This window comes from Chamaea fasciata, unplaced genomic scaffold (genome assembly GCF_029207755.1).
Source record: "Chamaea fasciata isolate MVZ Bird 193981 ecotype frontalis unplaced genomic scaffold, bChaFas1.0.hap1 SCAF_24, whole genome shotgun sequence".
Classification (NCBI taxonomy): Eukaryota; Metazoa; Chordata; class Aves; order Passeriformes; family Sylviidae; genus Chamaea; species Chamaea fasciata.
The window spans coordinates 5,313,322-5,330,909 of record NW_027094109.1 but is presented as its reverse complement, the minus strand read 5'-3'; the positions used below and the strand labels follow the sequence as shown (position 1 = coordinate 5,330,909).

General features: G+C 56.3%; 2 protein-coding genes across 2 annotated transcripts; both read right to left on the bottom strand.

The window, feature by feature from the left end:
• Nucleotides 1-3,892: 3,892 nt before the first annotated feature.
• POU2AF3 (POU class 2 homeobox associating factor 3) lies at nucleotides 3,893-8,108 on the bottom strand (the record flags this gene model as incomplete). The annotated part of the gene is made up of 4 exons (XM_066203437.1): nucleotides 3,893-4,516; nucleotides 4,682-4,905; nucleotides 6,332-6,410; nucleotides 7,941-8,108. Coding segments are annotated over 4 exons (798 nt in total), but the record flags the coding sequence as incomplete, so codon positions are not given.
• A 4,521-nt stretch (nucleotides 8,109-12,629) lies between these two features.
• On the bottom strand, nucleotides 12,630-14,991 carry POU2AF2 (POU class 2 homeobox associating factor 2). Its single transcript, XM_066203481.1, has 4 exons — nucleotides 14,949-14,991; nucleotides 14,818-14,860; nucleotides 13,856-14,154; nucleotides 12,630-13,219 (listed from the first exon to the last, which is right to left on the bottom strand). Exons 1-4 carry the CDS (start codon nucleotides 14,952-14,954, stop codon nucleotides 12,842-12,844), a joined length of 726 nt encoding a protein of 241 aa, XP_066059578.1. The 5' UTR covers nucleotides 14,955-14,991; the 3' UTR covers nucleotides 12,630-12,841.
• Nucleotides 14,992-17,588: the final 2,597 nt, after the last annotated feature.

Here is a 17,588-nt window from a genome sequence, read left to right as displayed (position 1 = left end):
CAGAGAACGTGCGAATAAACCTCCAGCAAGGAGGTGAGCAAATCAAGTAGCTGCTACATTCATAAGCAAATATTCCAAAGAAGTTCAAAGCACAGCCAAGCTTTGATTTGGTGGCAGCTGGAGGTGACAGAGCACGAGGTGCCAGTTTGGCTGCAAAAGGTTGAAAAATGCTGCTCTGAGACATCCCCAAATTCTGCCTCTGGCTGGGGCCTGCACAGAGGGACAGCTGGAAATGCTGCAGCCCCGGAGATGGGCAGTTCCCACTGCCCCTGCTCCCCTGGGAGTGATCCTGAGGGGAGGGAAAGCCTGGACGGAGAGCTGGAGTCAGCCCTGGCTGGATTTCACCCGAGGGGATGGGATGGGATGGGACGGGACGGAATGGAATGGAATGGAATGGAATGGAATGGAATGGAATGGAAGGGAATGGACATCCAAACCCAAGAGCCCCGCGGGAGGGTCCTGGGAGCTGGAACTCCCAGGCGCTGTAAAAGCAAGGACATGGGGCAGGTTTGTGTGGCCCCTGAGGGGACACTTCCAATCCAACCCAGCTCTGGTGGCACAGAGCAGCTCTGGGAGCCCCTCAGGTGGGAGCTGAGCCCTCACCTGTGTGCGGGACCGAGAATTCCCTTGGGTCTCCGGCAGCTTTCAGGGCCCAAACCCCTGTGGGTCTGTGCACAGCGGGGTCAGGGTGCAAGGGCTGGGCGCTCTCCTACTCCCCTTCCCACCCGAGAGGGGTTGAACGGGTTGGTTTTGGCGTTTCTGTGAAACGCTTTGTGAATTGCTGTGCAATCAGTGACTCCGCCGGGGCAGTGGCTGGAGCTCGGTGTCTTTTCCCGTCCCCAGGGCTCGCTCTGAGCTGTGTTTCGCTGGTTTCTCGGCGTGCACAGGTGCTGCTCTCCAGCAGGGCGAGCAGGGAGACGAAGGGCAGAGCTCTTAAATCACTGCAGCCACTTCCTTGAGCACCCCGGGGCTGCCTCGCTGGGATTTCCTGAGGCACTCGCGGGTCTGGAGTGTTTGAACAACTGACACGAACAAAAGCTCTTAAGAAACGCAGAGATCTCGATTTTCCAGCCCTCCCCTCTGCTGTTGGGCCGCTGCCTCTCACTAGTCGTATCTGCAATCCTGCTGGCAGCCAAGCAGACGTGCATTTGCATGTGTTTGCATAAATTTTCATGTATCTGAGCACGGGCCAGCAAAAGCCTTGTGCTGTCTCACTTGTGGAAGGGTGTTACGACGAGGCCTGAAGGGAGTGAGAACTGTATCAGTGAGTTCCTACCGTGTGTGGAGGCAAAATGATGGATAAAATGTCAATTTCTGGAACCTGCCAGCAGCAGAGCTGTCAGACCGGGAGCAGCACGTGGCGCGTGAGAATGTAAAAAAGCTTTTTGCCACCTAGAAATGCCTGTGAAGTGACTGAAGTCCTTGTAGGCAGCGAGTGAAAAAAAAAATAAATACAGGAGTTTTCTTTCCTCGAGTGGCTTTTCTCTTTATTTTGTCATCTGTTGGGTGTTTATCCCAAGCAGTGTCAATGGGAGCCTGGGATCATCCCCATCTCCAGAATATCAGGGGAAATATCCTTTTGGAGGAGGATTAAAGCATCACCCTGGCAGCTGGTGCTGCTGGGAGCTGATGGATGAGGTTTGCGGCGGGAAGAGCCCGTGGCAGCCCCGGGATTCCTCCTCTCTGTGCTCAGCTTCCCAAAGCTCAGCCAGCAGAGACCTGCTCTGAAAACAGCCACAATCCACAGGCTGCTCCTGTTGGCTTTGGACCGGAGCCACCAGGCTGTTGGAAGCTGCTGCTTCCCCCTGTGTGTAAAACAATTTTCCCTTTCCCAATCACTGGCCTGGCTGTGAAGGAAATCACTTTTAAGGCTCAAACCTGTCCTGTCTTCTCTGCTGGGGTGAATTTCACTGATTTAGGCAGTTCACAGTTCACCCCTGGATTTTTTTATTGCTTTTTTAGGGGAAATGTGACTTCTCTAAGCTCGGCATTGCTGGCAGCGTGCGATATCCCTTTATTTGCACAGTTTATCTCTTCCTACCTGTGGCTTTGGATAAGTTGCTAATAACAAAGGCTCGTTATCACCAAACAAACGTTCTGAAGTGGCACCATAGAAAAGCTGTCAGTCGGTTGGCAAGTGAAACTTTTAGATCAAATTCTCTGCTAGACACGCTGAAAATAAGAACCTTTTCTTTCCCCTGTAACCGTGGGTGACTTCTGGAGTTATTCACGGCTTTGCAAGCACGAGGAGATCCTGGGATTTGTGTTTATAAAGGCAGTCAGGGCTTCACCTGGCAGGGCCTGGTGAAATGCCAGCCTGTTTTAGGTATTTCCTTTAACTCCTTTTTTTTATTTTGGGGAGGGAAATAACACAGTTCTCACAGCCAGAAAACACACAATCAACCTTTGAATGGCTCCTCTGTTGTGTTGGGGTTTTTTTTTTCCCCTTTCTCGTGTCAACAAGGCCTTGTGTCAACAGCCAGCAAGCTTTTACTTGTCCTGAGTGTGTCCCCCGGGGCTGATGACAGGGAGGTGAGGACAGCATCTCGAACATGTTTCCAGTCTGGCACTGGGGGGGATTGCAAAACCGCTGGGGAAGGAGCAGCAGGGAAAAGAGGAAGAGGCTACAAGGGATGGAAACGCTGCTGCTGATGTGATGGAAGCTGATAAAACCTGGAGATTTTGGCATCCTGGAAATATCTTTGTCTCCTCCACGGAGGAAGGGTCTTTTTTTTTTGCCGGGATCGGGCATCACCCGAGGAGAAGGATGGGATTTAGGGTGGTTTTAGTGCTGCCATTGCTGAGTGGCTGTGCCCAGCAGTGGGATCAGGGATGGGCACCACCACAGCCCTTGCACAGAGCAGTCCTGGGGAGGATCCCCACCGTAATACATTGATAAGTGTGTAATCTGCCAACAACCTCTCAGAATTACACCTCCACCTCATCTGGAGGTCACAGATATCTTGTCAGACTCCAACACTTGCCCTCCTTGGCGTGCACACTCCAGCTGCTACTGTAAGATGCGTTAGTAAGTGCTAATGAGTGGTTTTAAACCCTTACTTCTCATTCCACGGTGCCCTTTGACCCCCTGACAGCGTCTCCCTGGCTCTGCTAAGCTCAGGCCGACCTTGCCAAGCCATGGGGAGGATGTGGGCGCCCCATTTCCTCTACAAGCCTCAAATTTCTTGCCTCAGCCTTATCTCCTCCCGGCTCTTTCATGTTGCTGATAAGGGGCTTTGACGTGTGGCTCGAGGTGTGCCTGCACCTGAGGCAGCAGGCGGGAGAAGCTGGAACTGGCAGAGCTCTGGGGCAGAATTTCAGCCCTTCAGTGCCCCAAAATACCCCTCAGGGCCTGAAGCAGCTGCCAGCACTAGTGAAATGACACTTGGTGGGATGTCCCTGCACAGGGGTGATCACACCTTTAACTGCTGCAAAGTTACAGCTCTTTATGATTTATATAATTATATATATATATGTATGTTGCTGAATTTATCATTTGGTCCAATGCTGAGATTAATCAGGGGAAAAGGGGAGATATTATTTGAAGGTGTCAAAATATTTTTAAAGCATGTTTTGAGGAAAAAAAAAAGCCCCACCACCTTGTGTAAGTTAAAGGAACTGGAAAGATTTTCAGTTCAGTGTGGAAGCATCTGGATGAGGTGAGCAAACAGCTGGATAGAATTCATAGTTCTCTTCACAGGTGTGGTTATTTTCTCCTTTGAGTGGAATTTAATATGGAGAGATGCTTCTTTCTTTCTTTCTTTCTTTCTTTCTTTCTTTCTTTCTTTGCTGAGAAATGGAATCTGCCTCACCCAGAGGAGACCAGGGAAAATCTTAGACCTTTAGCACATGAGAAACGACCACGTTTCAGCATTTGCACCTGATGATTTATTTGTATCAAAAAGAGCTGGTTTAGTGACAAGTGTTTGATAAGGCAGCTTCAGATTTATTTATAAAACAGCGACAACGAAAATAATCAGGGAAAAAAAAACCAAACCCCACCAAACCACCACCACCACAACAACAAAACACCCCTGACTGTAGATTAATGTAGTGACAAAAAACCCCCCAAAAAACGGTGTAAGTAGTGAAGAATAAACTGGACTGTGTTAGGCAGCACGACTTTGCATAGTTCATGGGCAATTTAATCTGATTTGGATAGAGTGGATGTGTGAAACCACAGTCCCCATTAGCTGTAGCAAATGTCACAGCTCCTGTCCCTCCTGAAGAAATCCTCGGCCAGGGGCGGCAGGAATTCCACGCAGTCCGTGCCGGGGCAGGGGCAGCCCGGCGGGAGCCTGCTCTCCACGTCCCGGGAGCAGCAGGCTGTGCAGCAGCAGGCAGGGCTGGGCAAGGGGCCCTGGCAGCCCCACTCCTCCATGGGGCAGCTGTAGGGTTTGGCGTCCAGAGCTGAGGGCGGGCTGGGGCTCAGCGGGGTCAGGGGGGACAGCTCGGGGGGAGAGCAGCTGGAGCTCCACGGGCTGGGCATGTCGGCTGAGCTGGGAGAGCTGGCAGCCTGGAGGGTGAGACAGAGAGGGGAAAAAAAGGAAAAAAAAAACCAAGAGAGAGCCCATCAGCATCCCTGGGGCCTAAAGGCAGCCAGATTCCCACATTGCTGCTGGTGTGCCCCGGGATGTGACTCCCTGCCCCCTTGGGGACACCTGTGGGTCCCAAAGCTCACCAGGCCCTGGTTGAAGCAGAGCTGGAGCGGCTGGAAGGGGTCTGGGGTGTAGTGTGAGGGCTGGAAGGCACTGCAGGCTGGCTCCGAGGGTGCATCCGACTGCAGGCAGGAATCTAGCAGCTGCTCCAGGTACCCGGGGCTCTCCTCACAGGACAGGCAGCTGGAAAACTGCCAGGACGGGCAGCAGCTGGGCACAGGAGCGATGGGTTCTGCTTCAAAAGGTTCTAGGAGAGAAAGGAGAGGAGACAGCGGCAAATTAATCCGTGCCTGTCCTCACAGAGGGCAGATGCTGTTGCTCCGGGGCAGGTTTCAATGTTCTCCTATGCTCAGCAACCCTGTGAATTTAGACATTTAAATTCTAGAATTTAGACATCAAACCAGGCCCTTCAAGGGCAAGGTGATTTTTGTAGGAAAGCAGAGACCAGGAGGGATGCTCAAAAGCATGGGAATCGCTCAGGGAGTGCAGCCCCCTCAGCCATAAAGCTCTTTAAATGCTGGAAACTCTTCTGGCCCCAGGCTTTTTGGACAGGGATCCAGCTGGAAAATCCCTCAGACTCTCGACCCTCTGGCCTCCCTTCTGTGCACTGTTTGCTGCCCCAGGAGGTGCCAGGCAGTGATTTGTGCTTCCCAGCCTGGCAAGAGGTGCCTTTGCCTCATCTCCAGCCCCGGGGCAGCTACACCTGCGGGGAAAATGGGGATAAACAGGAGGAAAAAATTGCTCTTTTTTTATCCTCCAAGCAGCCAGACAGAGGACAAACTTCTGAGCACAAGAAATGGAGCAGGCCAGGGACCATGATGTGGCATTGTGACCCCAGAGTGTTGCTGGCCAAAGGGTGAGTTCCTGGAAAGCTCACAGCAGATCTGGCTTTTCACAATTATTATCTTCTCCCACCGAGTTCAAACGCGGTTTAAGCCCTGTCCACGTGAAGGGCCCGGGTCTGAAGTGCACACTGCAGGGTCAAAGGTGGCCGTGTTTAGCTGCCTGTGAGGAGTGAGAAACAGCCAAAACACATGAACTGGTGGAGACTTTTCCAGCCTGAGAAGGCTTTGGCGTGTCAGCCGTGGCGTGTCTCACGTTTCTTTATTAACATAAGCAAATGGATTCCCAGCGATCGATGAGTTAACAGTTTCCTTGTCCGTGCAATGTGCGCACTCACACCCGCCCAGCCTTTCCCCTGGGCTTTGTCCGGGGATAACTGAAGGATCTGTGAGTCCAAAGTGCCCCTCCCCTCACCCCTTCCCCCTTTTCCTTGGATATTCGCAGGCAGGAGGAGGAAACTCTCGAGGGGGTGTTGAAAATCTGGTGTTTCTCTCCCTCCTGTGGATGCTGGCAGGAGAGGGAGAAGAGAGCAGAGCTCAGCCGGGTGCTCCAGGGCACTCCGACCCCTCAGTGTGGCACCCACAGCCTGGGCAAGGCGATGTTATTGCCCAGGGATCAGGGATGCAATTCCTTGCCGTGGGCAGGAATAACCTCTGGAAAGGAGAACACCTTTCCCTGAGCTCCTCATCCGCCTTCCCCGGGCTCCTGGCGGGTCTGATTGGCCGCCCCGCGGGTGGTGCCGGCCTCAAACAAGGGCTGGGAAGGCTCGGGGCGGTGGGAAAAATTGGGAATGGGGCAGGAAGGGCCGAGTGGATGGGCTTTGTACCGACCTGGGTGAGGCGGAGACACAGACTCTGCGAACTGGATGCTGCTGCTGCTGCTGCTGCTGCTGCTGCTGCCCCAGGAAACCTGAGCAGAGAGAAGGGAAGGAGAGGAGCTGTGGCACAGAGCGAGGTGAGTCTGGATTTCAGAGAAAACTCCCGAAATAAACCTCATCTCCCTCGCAGCTGTGGCTGGGAAAACCACCCCGCCACTGAAAGAACATTAGATTAATGTGCTTTAAGAGGATTTTTTCCTGGTGACAGCGGCCGGTGTGAAGCCCCTGGGTCGGCTCCGTGCTCAGGGGCTCTTTTTGCTGCATTCCCCATTCCACAGAGCTGCCTCTGGAACTAACGTGTGCTGATTTCCAGGAGCCTGGACTGCACAGCGGAGGGAATCCCGAGGAATTCCCAGGGATGGAAATTACTGAGAATGAGTAATCAACTAAAGACCACCGCAGGCACCCCGCCAGACTGGATTGATGGCGTTTGAGAACCAGTGCTCCTTGAAAAGGGACAACTTCGTTTTTTAAGGAATGTTGGAAGCTGAAGCAAGAGAGATCAACCACTTCCAGGAACCTGAGCTGCTGGAAGGGAGAAATCCACCCCAAGAGCCACGGGGTGCTTGGGGGCCAGGATTTTACTCTGCAAGTACAAATACTGTTGGATGTTTTTCCCCCCCTCAGTTTTAATTCATACAACCCTCCACTTCATTCCAGATGCTCTCGAGTGAGCAGCTCATTTCCCTGGCAACGATTTCCTAGCACTTCCCGTGCATTTAATTCCTTGAACAGTGGCTCCTCTGGGCTGAGAGTGCCTTTTCTCCCTGGTGCAGGTGTCAGAAGGCAGAGATGGGGAGTCGAGCTTTTCTCAGCTCGCATCCCAAAGCCTCGGGGCTTTTGGGGCGGGCCGTACCTTGTGCAGGTCACCGAGGTGACATCCCTCACTGTCGCTTTTCATTTTTTCCTGTGTGGGCGCCACAGGGGTTGTGCGAAGTGCTGGTGGGAGCTGAGAGGCCCTGGGACACCTGGCTGTGGTGAAGAGGCTGCTGCTGTTGGGGCTGCAGGGGAGGAGTGACCCCCCTGAAGTTTCCAAAACCTGACAATTCTCTTCACCCTGCCCCTGCCTCTCAGGCTGGGGTTTGTGCAATCAGCCGCAACAAGGGGCAGAAGCCGAAATCTGAAAGGCTTCAAGAGCTGCAGTGTCACGAACCAGGAAGAAAGAATGATTTGCCAAGCTCTTTATGCAAATCCCCAGAGTGGCTGGAGCTGGAGGAATCCTACAGAGGCTGGAAGAGGGATTGAGAGGGAATGTGCAGGTGTGTGTGCGCACAGAGCTCCATCCCCTCCTCCAGAAGGGACAGGGCTGCCCAGGTGAGCCTTCCATCCCGGAGGGAGTGACTTTGCTGGAGCAGAAACTCTGCTCAGATTCTGTTCTCCTCAAATTCTCCCTCCTTTAGGTCACTGCTGCAGCTACTCTGACTGAATGTCCCTTTCCCCCCATCCTCACCAGCCTGTTCCACTCAGATTTTGGCCCAGAGATTCCAGTCTTGGCAAAAACAAACCCCCAAAAAACATTCAAAGAGAAGGCACAAAGCAAACACCGCGGTACTTTTACTCACTGCTGAACCAGTGGCTGCTTGTCGTGCTCTCCTCTGCTGCAGCAGCTCCTTGACTGTGATCTTCACCCTCACACCTTGGTACACCTTGGGCTTTCCTGGAAGAATTTGTGGGAAAAACACTTTGCAAGGAGGGAGAATGTCAGAGCAAACAGCAAACCCAGCAGGTTTTCAACCTCTTTAACACCTGCTGTTCCAGCTTGGGACAGGCAGACACTCATGAAAATCTTGATAATATTTAATAACCACGTTTTCTTCTTCCCTATCTCCTTCTTCCCCCTGACCCCCTTCCAGCTTTCCCAATACCCAGCTCCATCTGGTGCTGCTGTTGGATTCATTTAAATTCCTGACATATTTGCCTCTCTCAGGACCTGAAAATAAATGTGGGAAGCGTTTCATCTGGCAGATGAAGCCCAGGAATAAAACAATGGAAATATGTGGGTGGCTATTCAGAGAGCTAAACAAAACACCAATAAAATGGCTGCTTTCTTGCAAAGCCTAGATTATCTCTTTATTCTGCTCATGTACAACCCCTGCTTATTTCAAACAAGAATTCAGGGTGTGTTTAATCCAGCCAGAACCAGCAGTCACCAGTCACTACCTGATGAGGGATTTTTAGGACAGGAAAAGAGAAAAGAATTTAGTTCTTCTGATAAGCCACTTTCACTTGTTGTGCTCGTGGTAAAACGCTCAGATCCTCTGGCAGTTGTTTTCCATCCTCACCTTCTGCTGGGGTTTTAATCCAAATCACACAAGGAAAGGAAACACACCCGGACTGGTCTCTACACTCAAGGAATGCCAGAGCAGGGAGCAGACAGCCCTGAAGGAGGCACCAAAAAATAAACTCCCAGCAGGAGGAGAGCAGTGCCGGAGCTGAGCCCGGCCTTCCAGTGCCACCTCTGGGCACAAAACACCTTCCCCAAGGCGGCTGCACGGTGCCAGGAGATCCTGGCACAACGACAACGCCGGGTTTGCAGGTTCTGCCCACACAGCCCGGGAATCCTGCACTGCAGGCACTGTCCCCTGCTGCCCTGACCTCCGCCAGTGCCCCCGGGGTGCTCGGGGGCAGGACAAGCTGTGACAGGCACCCGGGTCCCTTTGGGGTCCCTTTGGGGTCCCTTTGGGGCGGTTTGCTGAGCCGGGCTCAGCTGGGGATTATCCATCTCATGTTTTGGTGGTTTGCTTCTGTTCGACAAACTGAAGATGGGGGAAAAAAGAGGGGAGGGAAGGGTGGTATTTCAGGGGAACAGACCTCCCTGCAGCCAGCCCCTTCTGGCAGGATCGAGGGTGGGACGGTGAGGGTGGGCACAGGGTGGGCACAGGGTGGGGATGAGGAGCAGGGTGACAAGGACAGGCTGGGGTGGGCTGGGGATGAGGAGCAGGGTGGTGAGGGTGGGCTGGGGGTCAAGGGCAGGGGGTGGGTTTGGGATCCAGGGGCAAGGTGATGGGCTGGGGGCCAGGGAGGAGGGCGGCCAGGGTGGGTTTGGGGGTCAGGGGCAGAGTGACAAAAGTGGGTTGGGGGTCAGGGAGCACAGGGATGATTGTGGGGGTCAGAGAGCAGGGTGATGGGGCTGGGCATGGAGGGAAAGGGTGCTGAGGGTGGGCGGGGAGTCGGGTGACAAGGACAAGGATGGACTCGGGGTCGGCGAGGGGCTTTGGGATTCAGGAGCAGCGTGTGCAGGGAGGGCACACAGGGATGCGGGGTGGGCACACAGGGATGCGGGGTGGGCACGCAGGGATACAGGGTGGGCACACAGGGATGCGGGGTGGGCATAGACAGATGCGGGGTGGGCACACAGGGATGCAGGGTGGCCACGGAGAGATGCGGGATGGGCACACAGGGATGCAGGGTGGGCACACGGGGATGCGGGGTGGGCACACGGGGATGCAGGGTGGGCACACGGGGATGCGGGGTGGGCACACAGGGATGCAGAGAGGGCACCCAGAGGTGGGGGTGGGCACCCAGAGGTGCGCGGTGAGCACACAGAGGTGCGGGGTGCGCACACAGATGTGCGGGGTCCCCTGTCACCCCCCGGCCGGGGGTGGCAGCGCAGCCAGCCCGGCAGAGAGCCCCGCTCGGTGCCCGCGGAGCCCCGCGCCGATCCGGCCGCGCTGGCACCCGGCGGGCAGCCGCCGATCCTTCCCTGCCTCCTCCCTCCCTCCTCCCCGCCCTCTCCGCTCCCTCCTGCCTTGGCAGGCGGGCTCGCCTCGCCGGCGGAGTGACCCCGGCGAACCCCGAAACGGCCCCAAAACGGGGGTGCCGGGGGCCGGCGGGGGCCCGGAGCGGGGCTTACCGGACATCCCGAGCCGGAGCGGGCGGCACCTCGCCAGGTGCCCGGTGCAGCAGCTGAGGTGGCCCCGGCCCCGGCCCCACGAGCTGGCCAAGGGGGCAAGAGGAGTCAGGCTTGAAATTTGGGGCCGAAGGGACCTGCCTTGCCTCGGTGGCAATGGCAGGTGGATCCCGACAATATTATTGTTTTATCCCTACGGGTATAAGTTTGAGTTTTTCTCTCCTAATGCCAAGTATTTAAAACCTCTAGAAACCAATGATTTGACAATCAATGATTGCGCGATACTTTCAATTTGAATATTCAAAGGCTCCACAAAATGGGCTATCTTTTGGTGAAACCGAGCACATCCCCATCTAGCACAGGGTCTGGGGGAATAGGATTTGCTGGGGTCACCCTCCCCACCCTTTGCTTTTGGGACATTTGCAGGGTTTTGTCCATCTTTCCCTGAATGAAGCAGATGCCTCCAAAGCAGCTCAGTGTTTTCCCCTCAGATGCACAGGCTGGGCTCCAGCCCTCTCATATTTCATTTACTACCTGCCCTGAGCACTCTGCAAGGGACTGACTTGCTTTTTGCACGGTTTTGCACATTTTAAGGCTAAATTCTGAGGTTTTGGGGCCCAAATGGCAGCGGGCAGGCGTGGCCTAACCAAGAGGCTGCCCTGGGCACCCTGGGGGCTGAATTTTCCTGACCCCCCACTTCTCCCCACAGCATTCCCCCCCTGTGCCTGCATGCTGGGCTCACACTGGAGTTTATTTGTGTTTCCCCCCAGTTCAGGCTGTTTGCCTGGGCTGCACAAATCAGCCTTTCCCTGACAAGCCTCAGAGGTGGCTTGCCCTGGGAGCTGCAGCTGTGGGGGGTTCAGTGTGTGGCTCAGACTTTTGGGATGACCATCCCTGCCCAGCACTGCTGTCACTGGGGTTTTTAGGCTGCCTTTCAGCTTTTCCCTGGGGACCACAGCCTGTGCCACGGGCAGGCAGCAGAGGCAGAGAGCAGGCCAGGCTGTTAATCATCTACCAGCAGCTCAGGCTGGCTGTTGTCATGGCCAGAATCTTTTCCTTCTCCTTTAAGCTGAACAAACAACACTTGATTTCTGCGGGGAGTGAGGCCATTCCTGGCACCCTGAAATGTGCCCCTGCAGCTCCTGGTGGGCCGAGCCTTGCCTGGGACAGCTTTATAGGGACACATCCCACCGGGAGAGGAGCCCACCTGCCCCGGAGCACAAAGGAATGTGCTGTGCAGGGGGTGTGTGTGTGGGGGGGGGCTCTCACTGAGGAATTTGGGATCTGAAACCCTTCCCTGACTGGGGCTGCTGGGAGCAGGGATGATGTTTACCCCTGTGAGCAGAGCCTGCAGGCTGGGGGGGGCTGGATGCCTTCAGCAAACACGAGGCAGATGAGTTCTGCCTGTTCCTGCCGGGCCTGGGCTTCGGGGCATTCCCAGGCTGATAAGAACCCTGCCTGGGTTAGCAGCTGGATGCCTGAGTGGGTCAAACGCCTCGAAGACAGCTCAAAAACCCTGTCCCTGCTTCTCCCTCAGAGCCCGGTGGGGACACAGCCACCGTGGCCTGGTGGCCCTGCTCACGGCAGCCCCTGGCAGAGGAACAGCTGGGATGGTCCCTGGGATGGTGGCAGCTGTGCAGGGGGACAAGGCTCAAGCCGGACTCAGGTTTGGGGGCAGCAGGGCCGGGTGTGGGGCCAGGAGAGCCGCACACACCCTGAGGTGATCGGGAACAGCTCTGGCTGGGCAGGGGCCACCCCACAGCTGCCACTCGTGGGAGGGGAAGGCGCTCTGAAGGCTTCAAAAGCCCCACCAGCCCCGGGATTTGAGGAGAAAAGGCAAGGAGGGATTTAAAGCATCTCATCCCTACGCATCCCCCGGGGTTGGAATGCTCCGGAGCCTCTTGTTGCTGCCGTGGGTGCCAGGCTCGGGGGCGAGCTGGCGCCAAGGGGGTGCCCCCCTCGCTGGGACAAAGCCGCCGGGATGCGCTGCCTCTCTGAGAGGGCTCCAGCTCGCTGTGTTCGTGTGTGCAGAGCTACCTCTAGTGGCCACGGGCCCCGGAGTGTCCCCGGGGCTGGGGACCGCTCCCGTCCCCATGCCAGCCGCGCTGGGAGCTCCCGGAGCCGCCTGGCCCGTGCCCGCCGGCTGGGTGCGGATGTGGATGTGGATGTGGATGTGGATGTGGATGGTGCGGTGTGGGCAGGGCAGGAGCGGCTCTGCGGGTCACCCAGGGCAGAGGGCACCTCGGGGAGGGGGCGTTTGGTGCCCCGCGGGTGGGCAGGGGGTCAGCAGGGGCAGGGCAGTGCCCACACCCTGCACAACCCCTCAACCGTGAAGGCTGGAAGAGCCTTTGGAGGAGGGATCCTCGTTGGTAGGAAAAAAAAAACCTGCAGAGCGCAGAGGTTTTTCAGGCTGAGCGTTTTACTCGTGGGGCCGGGAGAAATTCCTGCCAGGAGGCACTAGAAGGCACCACGCTGAGCGAGCTCAGTGTGTCCAACGATTGGATTTCTAACCAGAGCACAAAGCGTCGCGCTCGAAGGAGCAGCTTGAGGACGGAGAGTAAAATCATGCTTCAAGAACGGTGTGATTCTCTTTCCTCCAGCTCTCCTCTCTCCTCAATAAGTTCTCCTGCCTTCGTAAGTCCCCCAGAGGGCACTTCCATCCTCGGGGAGGTGTGGTGGCTCCGAGGGCTGCTCCGGGCACAGCTGGCTCATCCTGGAGGGCTCGTTGGCCACGGCCACGAACGGGGCCAAGCTGTAGGGCGAGGTGGCGGAGTAGCTGGGGGAGTAGTGCGCATCTTCCAGGGGGTGCAGAGGGTAGGGCTGCGCTCCGGGGATGGCCGGGCTCCAACCTGAGCCTCGGAACGGGGAAACGCCTCCGGCGTCGGGCAGGGAGAGGCAGCTGGAGCTGGCAGGGAGCGCCTGCAGGGGGTCTGAGCACGCACTGTCAGGCTGGCTGAGGCTCTCGGGGGAGCTCTGCTCCCAGGGCTCTCTCTGCAGGGAAACAGGGAGACAAGGCAAGGAAAACCCTTAGGAACAAAAGCCTGCCCCGGAGGTTAGGGAATATCTATCCTAGGGAACGCCCGAAGGGTTTCTGTGGCTCTGGAGCAATGTGTGGTGGGATAACTGTGAAAGGAAACATCCCTCAGGGTCCCAGCAGGACTGAGCAGCCCTGATCCCACAGGATCCAGGAGATCTCTGGTGGGGCTGGGAGTGCAGCTGCCTCCTGGGGAGTGGCAGGGACAGGCAACAGCCTGGAGTCACCGAGGGCTGTTCCTAGAAACCCAAGGAGGGCGTTTCATAAAACCATGGAACCACAGAGCATCCTGAGATGGAAGGGACCCACCAGGGTCACCAAATCCCACTCCTGGCCCTGCACAGGACACCCCAGCAATCCCACCCCATCCCTGGGAGCTGTGTCCACTTCAGATGCCTCCAGGGACGTCTCCAACAGGAGGAAGGGACAATTAGATGGAACCAAAGAGAAAAACCTTCCCCCCAGAGCCCTGCCCCACCTGCCACGGCTGCTCCTGTCCCAGCCACATCCTTCCCCCACGAGCCCCCCCGACTGAAGCCCACACTTCCATGGGGTGACCCTGCCCTGGGGGACAGAAGCACGGAGCCACTCACGAGCAGGAAGGGCCCCGTGTCGCTGGGGAAGGATGGCAGGAGAGGGGGCACGGCCGGAGGGTTGAAGAAGGAGCTGGTGCCCGCTGGCAGAGGAGGAGCACGGTGATCCCCAAACTGCTCGCTGAGATAGGGCTCCAGGAGGGCTGGGTAGCCCTGGGGGGCAGAGGAGTCGCAGGAGAAGGGCTTGGAGCCCAGAGGGGAGGAGTAGACATCACTGGCAAACTGCTTGGGGCTGTGGAAATCCAGCTCGGCCGGGAAGGGTCTGCGGACGCCGTAGTAACCAGGCGTGGTGGGCGAGCCTGGGGGGCAGAAAAAAGGAGGGGGAAACTGTAAAGGGGATTCTAACAGCTGCCACAGAGCCATGAACACCTCTGTGGGGGCAAGGAATCCAGGAATCCACCCAGGAATCCATCCTGCCTTGACTCGGGTGTGTGAGCCCAGAGGTGCTTTTGCTTTCCATCTGCTGACCTCCACCCGCAGCAAACCAAAAGTGTTTGGGAGGCTTTAAATAGGAGGGCAGGGAGATCGAGGTCAGCTCAGCCGGGCTGTGCTTCTCCCTCGCTCTGCTACAGCCCCTGGGGAGGAGGTTCCAGCCTCACTCAGCTTTCCCTGCCCGAGAGCACAAGGGATAAAAACAGGTCAGCTCCTGATTTTGTGCTTTCTCTCTCCAGCTCCGGGGGAAATGGGAAAACACGGGAGGAAAAGCGGGGATTCTGTGTGGCTCCTCTGCTAAAAGAGGTGGGAACTGCTTTAATTACTCTCTTTGAGGCTTTTACACAAGATTATCGCTGTTCTTTTTTTTTTATTATTATTATTCTTTTAATTACTTTCCTCCTGGGCTCTCTCTGAGGGGTGGCCCCGCACCGGGGCTCGTTTCACATCCTCTGGAGGAGAACAGCCAGGGCTGTGCCAACCCTCCCACCTGCATGGAGGGTGTTTATCAGTGCAGGGAAAAACCTCACCTGGCATCTGGCCAAAGGGCGACTGCGCTGTGCTGGTGCTGCCCTGCAAAAGATAAAGAGATGTTTGGGAAGGAAGGAAAAAAAAAAAAAAGGACTTTTCAAAGCAAGGCAGCTCTCTGAGTGTGCCTCACGTGCATTATTCGAGCCGGGGTGCTGTGAGGGGTTTAACTCCATGATTTCCTCGGAGGAATTAACAGATGTAGGCTAAGCAGAGATTTTGAAGGTCTCGTGCAGAGCTGATAAGAGGAGGAGTATCGAGATAACTGGCTTCTCCTTGCTGTCCCACAGGGTCCCTCGGAGCAGGCAGAACGCTGAGGAGTCCTTTTGGTGTCGGCACAACCCAGGCAAGGTGGGATCTGAGGCCCTGAGTGGCCGAAAGGGGCACATTCCAGCCCACGCTGCAGCTCAGCTGTGCAGGGCCTGCTGCCCCAGAGCTGCTTTGCCTGGCAGCACAAGCAGGCTGGGTGGAGAGAAAGTTCCCAGGTCCTGTCTGGATCCTACAGCAATGGTTCTGATAATAATAATATTATTATTGATCACCATCCTCTCCTCTTGGTCCCCAGGTAAAGGAGGATTTCCCCTGGAATGCTCCCAGTGCCTCATTCCTTACCGAGCACCCTGGCCAAGGCATCTGCTCCTCCGGGATCCCACTGAGTTCTGGTTTGGGGAGCTCCAGGCCACCAGGGCAGGAACCCAGAGCCCCCAGAGCTGCACTGCTGTCCCCTCTGCTGTCCCCTGGCCACTGCTGCTGGCACCTCTGGCCAGTTTGCATAGTGCAAACAGCAGGTTCCTGCCCTAGCAGGCAACCAAATTTAGAGGTTTAGATTTGAATGAAATTTGCCAGCTCTGAGGACTTCCTTCTCCTGCCGAGGGAAGGTCTGCAGCTGCTCCCTGCTCCCTCATGGAAATGAGCTCCGAGCCTGCCCGGGCCACACGGGCTGCAGAGGTGGCAGGAGGTGACAGGAGGTGGCAGGAAGGAGCCCCTGGGCCTGTGGACAGAGGAGCGTTGGTGTCGCACGGGCAGGGCTTGCACCTGTCCCCTGCTGAAGGCATCACATGCAAATCCAGGTCCTCTCCCAGCGTCAAGGTCGCTTTTAGGGGGAAAAGCCGAGCTGGGAGGTTCAGGCAGCACAGATGGTGCCCAGAGGACGAGGGGCTGCAGTGATGGGAGCTGGGATGCTCTGCTGGAGGGACGGGAAAGTCCCTGGGCGGGGCTGGCAGCCTCCAGCAGGGATCACTTTTAACTACCAGAGCATTTAATCTTTGATCCTGTCTGTTCAACAGCCACTGGAACTGCCTGGCCGTGTGTACACACCTGTGCTGGAGCGTCCCAGAGCTTTTCCTGCCTGAATCCAACGCAGGAGCCTCTGCTGCAGCCCATCCTTGGCCTCCTCAGAGCAGAGCCCAGCGTTTCCTTCCCCTCCTCGCTCCTTGCGGGCCTTAATTGAGAGCTCGTTTCCTCCCTGCACTGCTTCCTTTCCCTGCCCGGGAGCTGCATCTCGTGTCCAGCCTCCCTGGGGCCCACGGCGTGGCCAGCTGTTGATAAGCTGGGGCTCAGCCTGCCCTGCCCACGGCCAGGCACGGATCCTGCCTGGGATTTCTCCAGAGAGCTCTGCTGCTCCACTGCCTCCTAACCCGCCCGCAAAGCTGCCTGAATTTAAAGATCCAGCTCACAATAACGAGCTGGCCCTGCCTTCTGGCAACGCTTTGGCTTCAGGGCTCTCTGAGCCCAGCTGGAGGAATAAAAATTCTCCATCCAAGCAGAGCTGAGCCTGGGCAGGGCACTGCTGGAAGGGTGTCCCTGCTCTGGGAGTGCTGCTGGGCACTCAGCCGTGAATTCTCTTTAAACCAGAGCCTTGCAGGCATCCCCTTCAGAGAAGGCAGGAGTTCTGCAGAGGACAAGTGCAGGTTCGTACCCACGCAAAGGAAAAGCCAGACTCTCCCTAAAGCCCCAGCCCTGCAGCTGGCGCTGATTTTTGGGGGTTTCCTCACGGCACACCCTGATTTCCCATCACTCGATGCGTGCAGGGCCTGGCTGGCAGCAAAATGTTGAAACCTCAGCCCAAAGCTCTGCTCTGCTGAGCTCTGACCTTCCCTGCCCAGCGCAGGCCTCCCCTCGCACCAACAACAGCCCAGGGAGGTTTAAATTATTTTTTTTTTTCTGGAGCAAAGATCACCCTGGAACAAAAGATGCAGCGAAATGACCCTGCATCATCAACAGCCAAAGGGGGGTTCAGTTATCTGCCCCTGGCTTTGATTCTGGGTTATATTCTGCCAGGCAAACAGAGCTGCACTTCCAGCTGCTCTTTTCATGATATGTCCGAGCAAATAAGGATGTTTGCCCTGCACAATAATTTTCTCTCTCTCTCTCTCTCTCTCTCTCTCTCTCTTGCAGGGGAATGAGCAGCAGGGCTGGTTTGGCATCAGACAGATCCACACGCAACTGCTGGGCCCCGCAGCACAAAGCCTGAGGCAATAAAAGCCAGGAGGATTTTACAGTTCCAGGTGTTTCCAGCACGGCTGTTGAAGCCGCCGCCTCCAGAGAGGGGAGCAGGTAAATGGCGATATCATCCACCAGGAGCTGTTTTCTCAGCTGCTTCCTGCTGCTCCCCAAAGAGCTCCTCCTAAATGTCTGCCTGCTGGGACTGTGTCTTCCCCAGTGGCTCTTTCTCCATGGCTCAGGGGGGTTCTGCCTTCCTGCAGCAGCTGGAGCCTGTGGGGATGGATTTCCTCTGTGCCTGGATTCTGCTCTCTTTGGTGATGCCCAATCC

Excerpts from the sequence above, each read along its gene's own strand:
- POU2AF2 (XM_066203481.1), bottom strand. Across the intron at positions 14,155-14,817 it reads GCCCTTTGGCCAGATGCCAG|GCTCGCCCACCACGCCTGGT; the intron begins GTGAGGTTTTTC and ends TCTGCCCCCCAG. Across the intron at positions 13,220-13,855 it reads ACACGGGGCCCTTCCTGCTC|AGAGAGCCCTGGGAGCAGAG; the intron begins GTGAGTGGCTCC and ends GTTTCCCTGCAG.